We start from the raw sequence: 19,170 nt of genomic DNA, 5'->3' as shown, positions 1-19,170 counted from the left end.
AAGAGTTTTGTTTTGATAAAAAAAATTAAAAAAATTGTGATTCTTACTGTTTTTCAAAATGAAAATAAAAATGTATTTCAGTTTACACAATTTTGTGTTATCCTGTGGCCTCCTTTGAAGTTTGCTGAGGCCCCCGGTTGAGAGCCAGTGCTTTAGACGATAATTCCGCATTATAACCTTTGTATCATACAGTAGCATGAAGGTTTCTTTAACTCATTATTTTATCAGACAACAGATCCACATATTTATTAACAGTATTTATTAACAATATTCCACAAGGGCAAAGTGCTGACATTTTTTATAAAGCAATACGCTTGATGAATTTTGCATACCACATGTAGGAGGTGGCAGCACACAGTCCATACCTAAAAAAAAAAAAAGCAATAAATAAATATTCAGTTGTTAACAATAAAAAACAGCTCACCTCAATCAAATAGTTCCTAAATAGTTTTAAAGCAATTTTGTTTCTTTTTCAATTCAAGGGTAAATGCATGAGGACTTAAATAAAAATAATTTGTCATTTAGCAATACAGACAAATAAGGCATGTTTTGAGGCATGACAATGAATGAGTAAAAATGTGTTTAACAAACCATGTGATGACATATTGCATGTGTTCATTTCTCAACGCCACTCTTGTCTGCCCTCCTATTGGCCCACCAGGTATTGTGCATTCTGAATGAAAGAATAGAATAAGACTTTAACTGACTCACATTCATTACAATTGATGTGATCACTGGGCAAAACGTTTTATGGGTTTATACTAGATATTCACTAAAAGCTGGTATATTAAGAGCAGCTCTAACCAAACACAGCATCAATGAAGATCTCCTCAGCACCAGTGACATTCGCCATGGCCTCCAGATCCCGATAGTGCCAACTATTTGCCTTCACGTTGTTTTGAGGGACAAATGGTTTCCGCTGCTCGGTTAAACGCACCACGCCAACAAGATCCACATCCTCAGTCACCTTTTAGAAAATATAAACAACCTCAAAAATTATTTAACATGTAGAAAGATTAAGATAATGTAATAAAAAAAAAAACTAAAGTCTCAGAGAAAAAGGAATCCAGTAAGACCCTGATGCGAGTTGATAATGTTTATGCATGGATTTGATTCAGTAGAGATTAATGAAGACATTATTACCTGTCCCTTCATCCTGGTTTCTGGTCTGATCTTAGCTTTGGGTACATAACCTCTGTTCACCAAGATAGTGATCCTAAAAAATTGATCCAGAAAGTTTTTACGCCCATATTAGAGTGCAAGGCAAGTGTACATAATTCAGTGGAATCTAAATTGATTGTGTTTTTACCCCAGATCAGTGCAGTAGAATGGAGTAATGACATTAGCTCCGCTCTCAGCGCTGGAGGAAATCCTGCCTGCCTCACGGGTCTCTCTCTCAGGGTCCACAGGGGAGCGGGGCAGGACATACAGCTCTTTTGAGTGATCAAAACGCCCACGCACCTTCACTCGCCTGTACTCCAGCTGTTTGATTTCCATAGAACTGACACACACAGATTACATTACCACTTCATCACAACGTCTAAGAGAGAGTATGGCACTCAGATGTGGAGAAGGCACAGACTCACTCTATGGGCAGCGGGATAGGCTCTGAAGTCGTCAGGCTCTGAAGATCACGGATCAGCTGCAACTTCCACTCTCTGCGTTTTAACTACAAAATCAAAAGCTAATTGCAGTTTTAGTTATGATTTTATTTTATTACAGATAAACACCACCCTCATGGCATGCACGTACCTGCCATGTTCCAAGGCCAAAGGTGGTGGCAGGTATTAACAAGAGTAACCACTTCAGGAAGGAGTCTTCTCCTTTCTCTGTTCCCGCAACAGTGGAACTTGAGCGCTGAATAAACCTGGATAGGTTACCTATGAAAAAAATAAAATAATAATATTTAATTATAATCAGATATAATTAAAATCAGAAGTTTTTTTGCAGCATATTAGAATGATTTCTGAAGGATCATGTGACTCTGAAGACTGGAGTAATTCCAATAGAACACAGTTATTTAAAACTTTAAAAGAAAAAACACACACACAAAGTTTTGAACGGTAATGTAGTTAGTCTATTGAGAATTAAGAATTTAGTGAAGAGAATTACACCGGAGCACTGGGGCATCCTGCCGTCTGAATAAACCCTGTCGCGTCACAAACAGCGTCCTCTTGGGTGAGATGAGAATCTGAGAAAAGAACGAATGAACTAAGTTACACTTTAACTGTCAAAAATAAATTACAAACATTTTGATAGTAAATAAACATTATTTTAATGGAAATCTGCTTTATGAGGTGGGGTAAAAAATGAAAATGAACTTACACTTCCTCGAATGATCTTAAATGTATTATGAGAGAACATCAGCATTAATCTAAAACTGCTCATGATAGCTTGGATTGTTGTAACCTAAATAGCATCTGTCAGGTCGACTACATAACATGGCTTGTGCTTTCAGGGGAATGCTTTCAATGTAACCATTTCCGGGGATTCTGAACCATCATGCGCATGCGCAAGATCAAAAACACGTGCGGCATGTTTCTGAATACACATTTGGTGAAGTTATTAGGGCTGTCGCATTCAGTCCACATTTGAAGGCTTTTATCCGATTCAGTGTGTAATTTCTAGGGAGGTAAAATGCCTTTATATTTATTCTCCAGTTGATGAAACACAATTAAAACATCACAGAACGAAGTTGTGCGGCGAAATTTCGACGTTTTTTTATTGTGCGAGGTAAATATTTCGAACAAGTTAAACGCATAATGATACGCTTACTACATTTATTAATTGATGTATTTGTTATTTATTAGTTTGTTTGTAATAGGAATCATGGCCAGCCTTGCTGCGAAGTATGATTACCTGGAGCAGCTGACACGTAAAGTATGTGTGTCTCAGAACAAGGAGCCAAAGAAAAGACCCTATGGTAATGTTCTGCATTGTTAAATGCACATTAATGAATTATTAATATTGAATAGTCACCTGCAGCAGTGAAATTGTTATTGTTGGTTTATTTATTTATTCATGAAAAGTTTGAATTTTCAAGTCAGCCGTTGGAAGAAGCACAAAATAACCTTTTTGTTAATAATTATAATTAATAAAGTTGTATTAATCCCCTTTTAGTTCCATTCCAAGGCAGTGTGGTTAAAGATGGTGTGCCTCCAAAGAAGAAAAAGAACAAGCAAAAGCCAACAAAAGGAGATAATATGAATGCAAGCAAAAATAAACCAGTTTCAAAGAGCACTCAGCCTGCAGTACCTCCAGCTCAGAGAAAAAATGTTCAGAATGGGATTTCAGAGACACAGAAGACGACTGAGGGTAAAAAAGCTGTTTGTAAAGAGAGAATATTAGTTCATTCAGAATACTTTATTTGAACTGATTCATCCCTGTTAGGTGGAACATCACAGGAATTTAATGCTGTAGACATTCTTCGTCAGAGGCTCCACCAGAAGATTGAGGAGTCTCGTGGACAGGTACATGCTCCAGTTGGACTAAAAGATTAAAAACGGAAGAAAATGCCATGTCTGTCAGAGGGATATTAAGTGTTAAAATGCTGAATCTCTTTACTTAAGAGCATATGTTTTCTACGGTCAGAGAAATTGCGTAAATTGTTCATAAAAGCTACATGATAAATAGTACTTGAATTTTTAAATTAAAAAAGTATTACATGAATAAAATAAGAAATGTATTATGTTACACATTTAGGAGATTTTAAGCCAAATAAAATGTGCTTTTTTCAGGGCACTCCTAAAGATCCTTCCTCGGAGGAGGTAAAGAAAAAACGAGAAAAACGAAAACAAGAAAGGGAGCGTCGTAAGAGGAAAAGGAAAGAGTTTCGAATTAAAAAGTTAGCAGATGCCGCAGCATTGCAGGCAGGAGAAGATGACAAAGAAACAGCAAAACCTCAACTGCAAGTCACCTCAACATCGAGCACGCCTGCCAAAACGGAGCAGAGCTTCATCGTCTTCAATAAGATGGATGTTGGAGAAGACTATGTGGACAAAGGAACAAAGCTGATCCTGAAAAAAAAAAAAAGGAAAGTGAAAGGAATGCTGACTCCGCTCACTGGAAAGAATTACAAGCAGCTTTTAACACGCATTGAGGCGAGGAAAGATTACCTGGAGCAGCTTAGGGAGAAGGATGAAAGCAAAGCAGAAAAAGAGGAAGAGAAGATGAGGTGGACCAATGTTCTCTACAAAGCCGAAGGTATGAAGATCAAAGACAATGAGGAACTCTTGCACAAATCATTGAAGAAGAAGGAGAAAATGAAAACTCAGAAGAAAAAGAAGTGGACAAAGAGGAGCCAGCAAGTTGTGGAGAAGATGCAAAAGAGACAAGACAAGAGGAAAAGGAATATTAAGCAACGCAAGGATGCCAAGATAGAGAAGCGCAAACAGAGGGCAAGAAAAAAGGGTCGTGTGCTGCCTGGGGATCTCAAGAAGGTTGACTTATAGGCAGAAAGGGTGAAGGGCGGAATGGGGAGGGGGGAGGACTTTGCCTTGTGCTTTGGACTGAAAGAGACATAAAAATGTACTAATTTTTCACAAAATTTCAATGTGAAGAAATTGTTTCTGTTGTCACTTTTAAGATTTCATCTTTATAAAGAGAATTTGTGTCCATATTTTGTGTTTTTATTATTCTGCCAAGCCAAGGTTGGAGACTTTTATCTACATTTGCATTTATTAATTTAGCAGACACTTTTATCCAAAGTGACTACAGTAGAGGTACATAAGCAAATTGTCACAGAGCCAACACTATTCATGGTGTGCTATGCAAGGATTATTAGAATGCTAGATTGGGAAACAAACAAGAGAAAAGAAAAATGCTGCTTTTTTTTTTTTGTATTAGCCTCTTTTGTTCTCATTTTGTGTGTTTAAACATTGTACATTAAGAATGATCATTACAAATTACAATGTGTACGTTGACTGCGTTAGTGCTAGCAGTCACTGCCCCGCTTACAGCGGTGAACATTCTGTTCTCATTTACTCATCTTCAAGTTGTTCCAAACCTGTACGAATTTATTTCTTCTGCTCAACACAAAAGACGATATTTTGAAGATGTCCTATCTACTTCCCCTGTATCTCCCTTTAAGTCTGCTGCCTGGAGGAGGAGCTCTTTTCGCAGGTTCATTGGCTCAAAGAAGTAAATGTGTGACGTCTTTAATAGCTGGGGGAAGTAAACAATCAAGGTTTGGTGCGAAACAGAAAGTTTTGTGCAATGCATTAGTTTTTAGAATACAGTTAAATCGATATTTACCACATTATCGTTGTTTCGTTTGTCTCTTGAATCTCTAAATCCCAAGGACAAGACTATAACGTTACTGTCATGTCACTGAATCATTGACTGCACGTCCTTTTTAGGTTGACAGTTCAGTTGCTAGAGATGTGGCCTGATTCTAATCTGTTACTGTGTGTTACTGATTTACGGCTTTAGTACATACCTGCAGTAAAGTTATTAGAAAACTGCATGTGGAGAAGAACGGCGGTAATTGGACCTTTGCTGTCAAACAGATTAGCGGGTTTTCATGATAAGGTAGGAGTACGTTTTACGCTCGATCGGTACTCCTGATCATGTTGTGGTTTAGTGGTGTAATGTGAAATCGTTTTGTCTCATTACATTCTTTTCTGCTTTATCACGCAGGGCATAATGCCTCGTAAATTGCACGCGAGAAGGATTGAAGGAATTGACAAAAATATATGGTAAGTAGTACTAGTAATACGAAACGTTTCGTAGCCTATGAAGCAAGTATAAGACTGTATTCATAGTGCTGTACATTCGGCTTACTGCTCGGCATTTACTAACAAGGAAATACATGGACATAAATATTAAGTTATTATATTATCTTACGTAGAAAAAAAATTGGTCAAGCAACAACGAACACTGCAAAATATTCTTATATATGTTTAAAATGTAGTTACACTTATAGTGTTTATTATATTATATATATTTAAAGGTTTTATGCTTACAATATTCAAAGTACTGTCCTCCATTTTTATATTTGGTAGTCGCAATAACAGTTTTGAGTCGCAAGATGGCGCTATAGTATTAAAGGGAGCTGTGTAATAATTATCTGGTTACAGTAATGATAGATCTACCTTACCGTTCTGCATCCCACATATTGAAGTGAAGTAAATTATGTTTATGTTTAAAAATCCATGGTATTCCTTTTGTGTAGGGTGGAATTCACTCAACTGGCTGCCGATTATAAGGCTGTGAACCTGGGTCAAGGGTTCCCTGATTTCCCCCCTCCTAGCTTCATTCAGGAAGCCTTCTGCAAAGCACTGAATGGAGGTTTCCCCATGCACCAGTACACACGTGCTTTTGTAAGATATTAGAAGTAACGATTTGCTTGTTTACTAAATGTACAACTGCTGCCTAATATAAGTATATTAGTAGGCCTAAAGCTTTGTTAAAGAATCTAACAACATGCTGTCATACAGGGCCACCCAAATCTTGTGAAGATCCTGGCCAAGTTCTTCAGTAGGATTGTTGGCCGGGAAATAGACCCAATGGAGGATATCTTGGTTTCTGTTGGAGCATATCAAGCACTTTTCTGCACTTTCCAGGCTCTTATTGATGAGGGTGATGAGGTAAAGTTATCATTGTCAAGGCAATGTTCATGTTCATAAAATTATATTTTATACTATGATACATTGTTAGTAGAGAATAAAAAAGTCACTCAATGTCTGTTTCCTTATGTTCAATATGTGATATCAGAATGCCCCTTTTTTCCTTTTCATGAGCAGGTGATAATTGTGGAGCCATTCTTTGACTGTTATCAGCCAATGGTAAAGATGGCGGGAGGAACAGCTATATATGTGCCCCTTAAACCAGTATGTTCTTATATCACGTGACAAGGTCTGTCAACTTGATCTGAGATTAAAATGTTTCTTTTGAATAATACTTGATGTGTATCGACAGAGGGAAGGCTGTGGTCCTGCTTTATCCAGTGCTGACTGGGTGTTGTCTCCTGAAGAGTTGGCGAGTAAATTTAGTCCTCGTACCAAAGCCATTGTCATTAACACTCCTAATAACCCTCTTGGCAAGGTGAGTCACCAACAAACAGAAGACAATTTTACCCATCCTTATGCTTTATCCAATATATTTTTAAACAAGCGAATTTCACGAAATCTGTCAAGAAATCGGAGGGTTAAGCAGGTAACCCAGGTTTAGGTTGGTTGTGTGTGTGGTGTGTTGACTGAGATATTGACTGTTGACTTAATATTTTGATAGATACTACAAAATAAAATAAAAATTCATGATTCTTTGATGAATAGAAAGTGCAGAAGAACATCATTTATTTGAAATAGAAATGCCTTTACTGTCACGTTTGTTACTGTATGCTGCAGTATTTTTTTTAAAACTGACCCCAGAATGGTAGTGTAATTTATATGCAAATTTAAATTCCGATCATTCAGAGCTGAAGCTGAAAGGTTTTTAAGGTTAACCACAGATACATATGCCTATATGCTCAGCCTAACCCTAACTGGTTTCTTGCAGGTCTATCAGCAGGAGGAACTTCAGGTGATTGCTGACTTATGCATTAAACATGATGTCCTTTGCATCAGCGACGAGGTGTACGAGTGGCTCACATATGATGGAACGAAACATGTGAAGATCGGTAAGAGCAGAACTGTGCGAATAATGCAATATATCACAGTTTTGTGGACTTTTAAAGAAAAATAACTTTTTTTTTTGACAGCCAGTCTGCCAGGTATGTGGGAACGCACTGTCACCATTGGGAGTGCTGGCAAGACTTTCAGTGCCACAGGGTGGAAGGTGAGCTGGTCAAATTCAACAGGGTTTGTTTTTTGCAATATCAATTGTCTATATTTGTCACTCTGTTTTTGGCTGGCTGGAAGTGCCTCAGCAGTAGATTATTTTAGATTATCTCTATTTTTGGTCATCACATTACTTTATTTTAATGTAGGTGGGTTGGGCAATGGGATCAGGGCATATCCTAAAGCACTTAAAAACCGTCCATCAGAACTCAGTGTACCACTGTGCTACAGCTGCCCAGGTAAAACAATGCTCCTGTGTTTTAAATATAAAGTTTGTGTCTTTTTTTTTTTTTTCAGTGGACTGACATTGTCAATTATTGTTTCTTAAGGAAGCCGTAGCAGTAGGTTTTCAGAGGGAATATGATTTATTTGGAACCGAGGACAGCTATTTCCTCCAGTTACCCCTCCATCTTCATGAAAAGCGACTGAGACTGGCAGATTGTCTGAAGAGCGTTGGCCTAAAACCTATTCTGCCCCAGGGAGGATACTTCATGATTGCAGATATCTCAAAACTTAGTAAGTAACAGAACAAGTGCAGAACACAGTATTAAAACAGGAACTCAGATTTAAATATGGATTATAGAAATAAAATTTTCACATCTGTGAATTCTCGATCCATCTGCCTGAGATGAGTAGATTTCATGTTTATTTTGTTCTGAAAATTCTCTTTTTGAGCTTGTTAATTTAATTGCAGTGTTCTTTCATTTTATTGTCTTTTCCAGTAATAATAAAATAAAATATACAAATATAAATGTATATAAAATATAATAAAAGAAAATATACAATATCCATAATTATAAATAAATATACATTATAGAATATTTCTATAATTTTAAGATTTTATACATTCCCAGGCCTGTACGTTTAAAATGTCTAGATATTTCCAGGTTTTCCATGATTAGAGGAATCCTCATATTATAAGAAATCTAAGTACAACAAGGCTACACTCTGTGATAGCAATTCATGTTTTGACATGACTATTCAAAAATAAAGTGATCTTAATATTGCTTTTTGATTTTAAATGTTTTTCTTTAAGATATCAACCTTACTGACCCTAGTACTAAAGATGAACTCTATGACTACAGATTTGTGAAATGGCTCATCAAAGAGAAGGTACAAGCATGAGTATTTACTGTTATAAAATCTTTAATAATCTATATAGCAAAATATGTTTTTAAATTATTAAAGCAAGTCCTTCACTTCTGAATAGGGACTGGCAACTATCCCTGTGTCTGCATTCTACAGCCCGGAACACAGAGAAGAATTCCAGAAATACATCAGATTCTGCTTCGTAAAGGTATTTTTATGACAGAAATGAAACATGAAATCATTTGTAATAGGCATTTTAGAAATAAAATTGCTTAATTATTTGGGATGTCAATGGTTTATGGGATGCCAATTTTATGCTTTAGAGACTGTTATCAAGTTTATTTATCACCATGACTAGTGTTTTTAGTTTTCTTTTTTTTTAATCAACTCTGTTAAACCTTAACAAAGTTAACTGTTAATTTTGACAGCCCTTATAATTTTAGATCCAATATAGGTTGCTTTATATAGGTGAATCATACATTACTGCAGGAAAAGTGAATGCCATTGTGATCTGTAGTTCACCTTGTTAAAAGGTTGTTTATATTATTTCATTCATATTTTCGTTAACATTAATAGGAGGACTCTACTCTGCAAGCAGCAGAGGACATCCTGAGGCAGTGGAGTGAAAGCAAATGAAAATTCAAAATCCTGACAGTATAGGCCTTCAAACAATGTGAAAAGCAAGTGATCACTCGATTTTTTTGTAAAGACATAGCAAAGCTAAAATGAGACTGGTAGCAGTTTGGGATATGAATAGTTATTTAAAAAGCATTTGTTATTAGGGTTAGGGATAGTTCACCCCTAAAATGAAAATTAAGTCATCATTTACTCGCCCTGGTGTTGTACTAATGCCGTATGCCATTATTTCTTTATCGGACCACAAAAGAAGAAATAACAAAAAAAAGTCCTGATCGCACTCGTACATATAATGGCAGCGAATATTGTGACCCGAATCAAGCTTTTAAAAAAAGACTCAATAGGATCATAGTATGGTCCGATGTTTCATGTGTCATGCGTTTCAAATATTCTGGGGTATATGATAGGGTTTAGTAAAAAACAAACCGGAATTTAATGTATTATTTACAGAAAATCCTGACTTTGGCCTTTCTTCTTCTGTGCACGGTGCACATTCATGAGACTCTGATAGGGCCGCAGTTCACTCCGACTCACCCAGAAAAAAAGCACACTAGTTGTTGTAAATCAAGACCTAGTAAATCACGACATGAAATATAATCCATGTACTTTCTACTCTAAGGTGAAATATATCCTTTGTGTTCATCACAAGAACTTATCACGTTCACATCTGTCAACTTGTCATTCTGACTGAGAGCTGGAGTTCCAGTCTTGAGATATTTAGTTCAGTGAAGAAAGTACTTTTTTGGGAATTCTAAGTATTGTATTTCATGTCGTGTTTTTTTTTTTATTCTTGATTTCTCACAACTTTTGTGCATTTTCTTGGCAAGTCGGAGTGAACTAATGAATGTCCTTGAATGTGCAATTGAGAATCATTGCTGCCATGATAATATTCAATAGCATATATTAATTTTGGGCTCAAAAACATAATAGTGGGTGGAATCTTTTTAGTTGGTTAAGCATTGTTGTCCTTTGGTTGTCATGTTCTCATTTGCTGTTGTTTGTCATCATGTTGGAATATATTTGCTGCCATTTGGATTAAACTTTAAACTGCCTGTTATTACTGTCTGGCTCCACTCCAAGTTACAAATGACACATTAATATATTTCTCTTAATGTTAAACTGTTTATCAACATAGCCTACTCAATGTAAGTATTATGTTCAGCCAATTTTCTTATAAAATATTCCAAACTACCTCATGCATTTGCATGTAAAACTTTTTTTTTTTTATAGATGATCTAGGCACTGTCACCATTTACATAAATATGTTCATTGCTGCAGGAGGACGCAATAAAGTGTCATTGTCACACACTGATTTGTTTTAAATAAAGAACACTATATTGATTGCAGCGTAATTGTAATAAAACAAATTTGATGAAGAGCCATTGGACTCAAAATGTCACCTGTGGTGTATTTATTTTTATTTTTGGAGTGGTGGTGTGGCACCTTTTCCTTCCTTTTGAAAAAAATTTCGCGGTTGAGCGCCCTCGTTGAGCTTTTTGCCTGTTAGATGTGCACACTTAGTGTTGAATCTTAATAAAAACTAATTTAAACATACTCCTCTGTGGTAAATTGTCATTTTTTGCGCACTAACTGCTTGCATATAATAAGTAAAGCAGACTGCCTTTATTGTTAGAGTTGTTTCTAAAAACTGTAAAATTCCCATCAGTATTGCCAAATAGAACCATAGAACATTACCAGAGGAAACATAAGATTGTATTTGGGAAGTGATACTTGTAGTGAAGATTGTATTTGGGAAGTGATACAATTCCTTTTTCTTCAAAAAAAATACATTTAACTTACATTTTACTATACATAAACATTTACTCTTACCTTTTAGAATGTGAATTCTGGAGAGGCATATTGCTATACTCATGCATGGGTTTACTTTGCATGGAGGTTTTCTTATTTTAAACTGTTCAAATAATGTGTTCACATGGAACCTGACAAATTGTGCTGTACAAATACTTTTTTTTTTTTTTTTACCATTTATATGTGCCGCATTGATCACACCCACAACACGGACACAGCAGCTAAACACACTAAAAAAATTTTTTTTAAGACAAAACAAGTTAAAAATTCTTTAAATTCTTTCAGGATGTTATCACAACTTAATTTTATCTTGTTCAACCAATTTACTTCTATAGATTTGTGTTTAGATTACATTAATGATTTTTGTTGTGTTAAAGTAGCATTAGAAACTAGGAACAGGATTTCTACTTCCCATCATACTTTGCATGGGGCTGGATACACTGTGAGACATTTCAAAGGTATAACTCTATGTAGTTACTACTGTAATTATGTAATACAGTGCAATTACTGTTAAAAACCCAGGTTAACACTATTGTAATTCCGTGTACTAAATATAAATTAGATATTATAATTTTTTGATTAAAAAATCATTTTATTTTTATCCCACATAAGTACTACTGACATTAAAATTATCTTCTGTTTGTCTACTCTTAACATCAACTCCTAAAACATATATGTAAAGACTGATTGTGTAGATATTTTGCGTGTAGATACTTTACTGACACATATTTTCACCAAACAATGGAATTTAGTGGAACAGTTTGCCTCAAAATAATTTGATTCAATCAAGTTTGGACTGTAATAGAAATTTTTATTCCAGCCAGCATAATACCATACATGGTGTGGAAATATTTACTCTAGCCAGCTTATACCATACATGGTGTTAAAGAAACTGCAAGTTGCATATCATCTTCTTCCTTACTGCTGAAGAACGAGTTCAAAATTACATTTGCAGAAAGGACAGTTTGTTCTTTCTAAATACAGATAAGCTCGCTTGCACTAAGAGCAAATGTGTTGCATTGGAAAATATATACTCAATTGTTTTTAATGATGTGTGTAAGTGTGTGCGTATAACCATGGGGTGTTAGAATTATGAAGGACTAAAAATGACAGAACGAAAAATAAATAAATAAATAAATAAAAGTAGAAATAAATAAATAAATGCAAAAATAATAGTGAAAATAAATACATTTTGGTAATATAAATGGCTATTTCTGTATTTTTACATGTATTTATTGATTTATTTATGCATTTCTATATGTATTTATACTTTTATTTATATATTTATGTATTTATATATTTATTTATATATTTATATATGTATTTATTTCTACATTTATTTATTTCTGTATTTCCACATTTCTACATTTATTTATTTCTGTATTTCCACATTTCTACATTTATTTTTCCCTGCGCATGTATGCCAGAGCCATAGAGAGAGAAGAGTTGCGACACTCGTTGAACTCACTAGCGGGGTGGTCACGTGGTTCATGTAAGCCTGTAAAGTTCCACACACAGGTCGCGCTGTCATGTTCTTCTATGGGACTGACAGCAGCGATTGCGAAATTGAATGGTAAATATAAATAAAACACATACACAAGTCCTTGTTTGACTATTATTGCATATTTTTAAATGTCAGTTTTACATTTGGAGTGGTAGGGTGACAACTGAAAGCTATATAGCCTATATACGGTAAGTATTACTTAGATACGTTTTGGAGGGAAAGCTTCACGTTCGTGTTAGCATCGGTAGAACAGAGAGGGATTAAGAAAGCAGGGTAGCTAGGGTGACCACCATGAAACAAACCAAATGTGGGACGATGTGGAACATTTTACCAACACTAAAACATAAACCACCCCTGTGTTTCTGCACCCTTCAGACTGATTACCTTTAAAGATAGTTTTATTATTATTATTATTATATAATGTCTAACTTAATAAAAACATTTGAATTCTGCCTTTCAGCTGATAAAAATTCTTTGTTCTTTAGTCCTTTCCAGAAAACACCATTAGCCTACATCACAATGTAACATAACATGTCTTTATTTGACATGTCATTTAAATTCAACATCACTGAGCCCAAAGGCAGATCACTATTTTATAAACAGATCTGACCAAGTCCAATTAAAATCCAACAAAATAAACAATGAACAAATAAAATATAAAACATGAAATTAGATCATTGACAGTCTTATATATTAAGAATATATTAAACCAAAACTCTCATATTTTTAGAAAGGATGTGAATTAAAACCACCACAACAAGTTGATAAATTCTGTTGAATTAAATAGTTTAATTTAATTAATTATTAATTATTTAACATTATTTTATTTAATGTTTTCTGACAGGAAACACGTGGAACGAATCACCGGTCCACATTTTGATTGACAGCTGTCACAACCTACTAGTGACCGTGTTTACTCCTTTCCTTTCAACCATTGTATAGGATTTTAAAAAAGGCTGTTGTATTTGTACTTCTGACGAAGCGCTGTTAAATAGCCTATAGGTGAAAAAATACACTGCAAAAAGAAGAAATAAAATGCTTTCTTAAAAAGGCAAAAGAATGCATGCACGTTTTCTTAATATAATAATTAAAAACCAATAGACGGATGAAAATGCGGGACATATTCTCAATATGCGGCGTGTGGGACAAGGGGTGAAAATGCTGTGCGGGACAACGCAAAGCAGGGCGGGTGGTCACCCTAAGAGTAGCTAGCAACAGTCCATTCAGCATTTAGTGTCCAGTCCTTTTCTTCTGATGAGGCATGAGTTGACCACAAACCAAGATAATTTTAAGACTAACCCATACACAAAGTATCAAATATATGTAAGAATAACAACTCATTACGCTTGGATGAATGAATGCAATAGTATTTTTTTTTTTATTAAACAATGAGTGAGACAACAAAAAAAAGACAACAAGAAAAAGTGTGTGTGGTCATCAAGTTTATGAATTTCAGGAGAAGTTGAAGAACATCACAACCACTCTCTGTGATGTTCAATGGTGTCATGTTCATTGGTTACAACTAATATTTTATAGATCAGTGGTCATACCATGGTTTGCTGTGCAGCTTTTGGATGCTCCAATCGTTCTGAGAAGGGTTACCAAATGTATGGCTTCCCCAAAGACCAAGAGCGCAGGAAAAAATGGATGGCAATGGTCAGCCGTCAAAACCTGCAAATGACAGGGTCCAGCTACAGAAAACTATGTCATGTAAGTAATGTTCACACAGGTGACATCACTTACTAGCATTTCAAAGGGCATCATATTTGTAAATGTAGAGAATTAAGACTTTTCAATGATATTTGAAGTACAATGGAAACCGACCTTACAAGCCTACCATACCATGTATTTGGCCTCTCCATTCCCGGCACACCGTCCACAGCCTCCAGTCTCCTCTCATTTCAGCAGCCATCGCCAGCACCAGCCGCCACCACATGCAGCAGAGCACAAATCAGTAGACAAGCGCTGTATTGTAGGTCAATGCGTTTCCCTACTCATAGAAGAAATTAGTCACACTGTTTAATAAACATTTTATTCAACCTTAATGATCCTATAGAAGATTTCAGGCAGTTTCTCTTTTTTTTTTAAATAAAATATTTTACAGTCTTTTATTTCACTTTGTGAAAAGTTTCTGGCTTTGTTCAGGCAAAGATGCACCTTACACTTTTCACAGTAGACATGTGAGAAGAGATTGTTGGTGCAGTGCTTGCATATGTCAGGTCTCCCATGTTGGAAAATGATCAATGCCACCCCATCTTACATAAAAAAATAAAAAATAAAATCACACTGCAGCTTGGCCATTTATGGGATGCTGTTGGATTGATTTATTGAAAGAATACCCAAAATGTATTTTAAGATGGCATTTCAGGCATTAATTAAATCATCAAAATAGTGTGTGGTTGTATTGTGGTGGGAAATATGTAGATTTCATTACAGAAATGTTACATGAAAGTTCAGGGATAAAGCACCCATAAACCTGCAGTATCAAATTTGATACACACATTTTTTGCTTGATTAAACTGTAATATAGAGAATGAATTGTTAGGTAATTATGTATTGTTTCATTACAGAAACTATTCATTTGAAACAATTAGTAACAATAGAAATGTTATTCTTACTGTAACTTCTTGAAAATGAGCAAAGGTTTTCCTGCAAATCGCGTGTGGATGTTTTAATGACGGCGACCATATTAAAGGCCAAAAAAAGCTTTTTAGGCCGTGGGCCAAGTCTGTTTTTCTCCTTTAGTTTTCGATTTGATAGATCTCCTCCAGGGAACTGGTTCATTTTTTATAATTAGCTATATAAATTGTTGTTGAGCACATTACTGCTTGTTTCCAACGTCAATTGTTGCACATTAAAATATAACGTAGATATAATCTCGCTAGCTAACCACAAAATGTTAGCCGGATCAATCAGTCGTCTACCAAGATAAAAAAAATATATAGAATTAAGTTTTGCATATACAAATAAGATAAGTATATGCATTATAAAGGGCCTCTGATAAAATATAGACAGTGGACCATTCAACATTGTTAGTAATTTAATAAACTTACCTCAGAAGTTAGCCTACTCCACGGCCAGCAATGGAAATCTCCACGCGTTGAATGAATTGTTTCGAACTTCCGGGAACTTTACGAGGCTGCATACCCCGGAAGTAGGCGGCAAAAAGCTTTACAACGGAGTCCTATGGGAGTGTCGCCACTCTGTTTTCTCTACCACTCTGATGTATGCTAATTGACCTATGGCTAAGCCACGCCCCCTCCACTCACTCAGACAAACAGTCAACATTCGGTAACAGGCGCTATGGCAGCTGTCACAGTAGGAGACATTTCACAGGAGGCAATTGATGATTTTTTGGAGACAGAAAGATTATATATCACCTCGATGTCACCAAAAGGGCCTTAAATATACATTGGAGGGTTATATTAATAATTTTATTGTTGAGAAGGTCGATAAGCTTCAGCTCCAGACAAAGATTTACAGTTCACAGTGTAAACGCAACTTATAGTTTGGTGCTATTTCGCTTCAAACGCTCGCTTTATACGCGTCCTATTCGCTTTGGATTCAAAATGTTCAAGCGTCGAACTAGACGCGATACGCGCGAATTTGACGCTCTATCTATTCGCGTTTGGTGTGAGCGCAGAAGAACAGGCTGCGATGTCAGATTGCAATGCTGGAATGTGTATGTGTGTCTGTGTGTGTGTGTCAGAGAGCGGGCGCGATCGAACAGTGGAAACATAAAAACATACTCCATTTTGTTCATACAGGACATAATTAAAACTGCAAAGTGTTTAGCCTACTTATATTTGTGTAAAACACAACATTGTGCTTTTGTCAAACTGTAAACTCTTGTCAAACTGTAACCTACAACTGTCACCCAACCAAAATCACACACACACGCTGTTTAAAAGCCAAAATGACAAGAAAAAACATAAAAACGAATAAAAACTGACTAACTGCAATGCATTGCAATGGACGTGGAAGCAGAGAATGACCGAGTGTATTAGGTTAGCTTATTATGCGTACTGTGATTGGCTCATCGCGTTTGGGGGCGTGGCTTAGCCATAGGTCAATTAGCATACACGCGCAGGGAAAAATAAATGTAGAAATGTGGAAATACAGAAATAAATAAATGTAGAAATACAGAAATAAATAAATGTAGAAATGTGGAAATACAGAAATAAATAAATGTAGGAATAAATAAATGTAGAAATAAATACATATATAAATATATAAATAAATAAATACATAAATACATAAACATAATTTTTTTTTTTTTTTTTTCACTATTATTTCTGCATTTTTTTTTTATTTCTACTTTTATTTATTTATTTATTTATTTTTCGTTCTGTCATTTTTAGTCCTTCATATTGAACAAGTGTGATGAGTTTTGTGTATATAAGCTGGGCAAAAAGGAAAAGTCGGCGCGCTTCTCATATCAGACTCTGACTGATGTGTGAGCAGCCTTTCTTGCAAGAAATAAAGATCTTTATAACTTTTGAAATTACCAGCTGTCTTCCAATTATTGTTTAAAGTCTAGAAAGAATTTCCACGACAGGACATGTCTAAGTTTAGTTTAGTTTAAGTTCATTTTACATTGAGTATTTGAGTAGAGATAACATGTTTCCATTGTGTGGAACCACTGACCATTGTTGAATTAAGTTGAGTCTAAGAGGGTTTTTTTTTTTTTTGAGTGCAGAATAATAAAATAACAGATGTGTAAAAAAACGCAGACACAGCATAACGTGTAAAGAAGAGTTTTGTTAGGCTATTGCACAGTGGGTAGCACCGTGGGTTTCCTTACGGTGTTTCGGTGTGAATTGGTGACACTAAAACGTGACTTTAGGTGTGTGAATGTCTGTTTCCGATGCTGGAATAGACTCCATCATCCCTGTGACCCTATACTCAGGACAAGCAGTTTGGAGAATGGAGAATGGATATTACACAGAAAACTCTATACTCTAAAGAGTCTTTATTATAAGTCAGTTTTATTCACAAGAATGCTGCAAAATTAAATTAAAATGTGCAATGTTCCAAAAACTCAAGTAGCCCAACTCACTCTAACCTCAATGGAAAGAAAAGGTGATTTCTTGAATATTGACTACAATAAATACATTTTGCATTTTTTTTATGTTACAAAATTAGTTTTATAATGTTGCTGTATTAATAAATGGACAGAATGGAATAGAATTAAAAATTATTTAAGACAGAATAATAACACAAATACAGTTTTCCTATGTTTGTCTGAGAGTACCTGAAAAAAAAAATTCAGTGCCAACAAAGATGTTTATACATTACACACATAAAAAATATTTGTGTATATAAACATCTTTGTTGGTGTGTGTCTCTGTCAAAAACATTAAGTAGTTTTTCAAAGAGATAGTTCAGCCAAAAATGAAGGCATCACACACACACACAAAAGATCAGCTACTCCGAGACAATATTTTTGGGGAAACTTAACTTTATCTCCACCCAATGTTCCTTAACACTGCAAAACACACACACACACACACACACACATACCAGTTGGAGCTCTTTATAAAAGAGAGCTGAACACTTACAGACATCACTGTGAGCAACTTGTTGTCCTTGAATTGACATGGCGATGCAGAACTACCCAGCAGCTGGCGGGATCCCGATGAAGGACAATAGAGTCGGCACTGCTCAGCCAGTGATACTGTCCATGCCTGAGCAAAAACTCGATGATGATATAGTTTTTTCCACATTCAATCTTCACTTCTGTAACCCATGCTGCCTTGGGTTTGGAGCATTTTACAACTCAATAAAGGTAAGTAAAACATATAGGCCTATTTCATTATATAATTTTCCTGCTGCTTTTCAAATACCTTAAGGTAATATACGTTTTATGTGTGTCAGGCCAGGGACAACAGATTGCTTGGAGACTACGCATCGGCACGGTCTTACAGCAGGAGAGCTCGACGCCTAAATGTTGCTGCCATCATTATTGGTGTCATCTTTGTGATTACCGTCATCATTATCTTTTTCCAGACGAAGCAACAAGTCAAGTTTTAATCGTCTTTAACTCCTCCAAAGAATTAATGTCTGAATGCCTTTTAAGGCTTGTTATTAAATCACTTATATAATTCAGTGGGCTAGCATATTGGTCTTGCAAGAGTAATGAAATATATTAACAAGAAATATGTATGTATGTATGTTAGTATTTATACACACACACACACATCCCAGAAAACACTGAATGTTATGGTCCCCATTTGGTTATTTTGGGAACCAAATAAAACGTTTGAGTAAAGTTGTGTTTTTTGTTGTTGTTGTTTTTACCCAAATTTATTTTTTCTTCCCAGGACATTTTATGGTGGGTTTATTTATTTATTG

At 35.5% G+C, this 19,170-nt stretch overlaps 3 protein-coding genes and 1 long non-coding RNA gene across 5 annotated transcripts; 3 read left to right on the top strand and 1 right to left on the bottom strand.

Annotated features, from left to right (window-relative positions):
- Positions 1 to 242: 242 nt before the first annotated feature.
- Positions 243 to 2,483, bottom strand: surf1 (SURF1 cytochrome c oxidase assembly factor). Its single transcript, XM_084113660.1, has 9 exons — positions 2,326 to 2,483; positions 2,113 to 2,191; positions 1,753 to 1,880; positions 1,587 to 1,669; positions 1,310 to 1,501; positions 1,144 to 1,216; positions 805 to 967; positions 592 to 673; positions 243 to 365 (listed from the first exon to the last, which is right to left on the bottom strand). The coding sequence occupies exons 1-9, from the start codon at positions 2,386 to 2,388 to the stop codon at positions 299 to 301; spliced, it is 930 nt and encodes a 309-aa protein (XP_083969786.1). The 5' UTR covers positions 2,389 to 2,483; the 3' UTR covers positions 243 to 298.
- Positions 2,484 to 2,487: 4 nt separating this feature from the next.
- surf6 (surfeit 6) lies at positions 2,488 to 4,619 on the top strand. Of its 2 annotated transcripts, none has more exons than XM_084113658.1 (5): positions 2,488 to 2,733; positions 2,811 to 2,923; positions 3,121 to 3,315; positions 3,391 to 3,470; positions 3,738 to 4,619. In XM_084113658.1, exons 2-5 carry the CDS (start codon positions 2,830 to 2,832, stop codon positions 4,449 to 4,451), a joined length of 1,083 nt encoding a protein of 360 aa, XP_083969784.1. In that variant the 5' UTR covers positions 2,488 to 2,733; positions 2,811 to 2,829; the 3' UTR covers positions 4,452 to 4,619. The 2 variants fall into 2 exon arrangements, with proteins under 2 accessions (XP_083969784.1, XP_083969785.1); XM_084113659.1 differs by having other exon boundaries at positions 2,500 to 2,733; positions 2,825 to 2,923.
- Positions 4,620 to 4,938: 319 nt separating this feature from the next.
- On the top strand, positions 4,939 to 11,057 carry kyat1 (kynurenine aminotransferase 1). The gene is made up of 14 exons (XM_084113657.1): positions 4,939 to 5,185; positions 5,431 to 5,529; positions 5,638 to 5,696; positions 6,173 to 6,320; positions 6,438 to 6,587; positions 6,744 to 6,830; positions 6,919 to 7,044; positions 7,498 to 7,618; positions 7,700 to 7,776; positions 7,928 to 8,017; positions 8,108 to 8,294; positions 8,815 to 8,891; positions 8,989 to 9,075; positions 9,444 to 11,057. The coding sequence occupies exons 2-14, from the start codon at positions 5,464 to 5,466 to the stop codon at positions 9,501 to 9,503; spliced, it is 1,335 nt and encodes a 444-aa protein (XP_083969783.1). The 5' UTR covers positions 4,939 to 5,185; positions 5,431 to 5,463; the 3' UTR covers positions 9,504 to 11,057.
- Positions 11,058 to 18,344: 7,287 nt separating this feature from the next.
- LOC311082484 lies at positions 18,345 to 19,087 on the top strand. Its single transcript, XR_014606135.1, has 2 exons — positions 18,345 to 18,604; positions 18,694 to 19,087. It is a non-coding gene; the product is annotated as an uncharacterized lncRNA (long non-coding RNA).
- Positions 19,088 to 19,170: the final 83 nt, after the last annotated feature.

The sequence above is a fragment of the Abramis brama genome (assembly GCF_963993115.1).
Source record: "Abramis brama genome assembly, chromosome: 5".
NCBI lineage: Eukaryota > Metazoa > Chordata > Actinopteri > Cypriniformes > Leuciscidae > Abramis > Abramis brama.
The sequence above is the reverse complement of the archived record's forward strand: the minus strand, read 5'-3'. Positions and strand labels throughout refer to the sequence as shown.

Excerpts from the sequence above, each read along its gene's own strand:
- surf1 (XM_084113660.1), bottom strand. The coding sequence starts at position 2,388 with ATGAGCAGTTTTAGATTAATGCTGATGTTCTCTCATAATACATTTAAG. Across the intron at positions 1,670-1,752 it reads TTGGCCTTGGAACATGGCAG|TTAAAACGCAGAGAGTGGAA; the intron begins GTACGTGCATGC and ends TTGATTTTGTAG. Across the intron at positions 968-1,143 it reads AAACCAGGATGAAGGGACAG|GTGACTGAGGATGTGGATCT; the intron begins GTAATAATGTCT and ends ATTTTCTAAAAG.
- surf6 (XM_084113658.1), top strand. The coding sequence starts at position 2,830 with ATGGCCAGCCTTGCTGCGAAGTATGATTACCTGGAGCAGCTGACACGT. Across the intron at positions 2,924-3,120 it reads GCCAAAGAAAAGACCCTATG|TTCCATTCCAAGGCAGTGTG; the intron begins GTAATGTTCTGC and ends ATCCCCTTTTAG. Across the intron at positions 3,471-3,737 it reads TTGAGGAGTCTCGTGGACAG|GGCACTCCTAAAGATCCTTC; the intron begins GTACATGCTCCA and ends TGCTTTTTTCAG.
- kyat1 (XM_084113657.1), top strand. The coding sequence starts at position 5,464 with ATGTGGAGAAGAACGGCGGTAATTGGACCTTTGCTGTCAAACAGATTA. Across the intron at positions 6,588-6,743 it reads TTATTGATGAGGGTGATGAG|GTGATAATTGTGGAGCCATT; the intron begins GTAAAGTTATCA and ends TTTCATGAGCAG. Across the intron at positions 7,045-7,497 it reads CTAATAACCCTCTTGGCAAG|GTCTATCAGCAGGAGGAACT; the intron begins GTGAGTCACCAA and ends GGTTTCTTGCAG.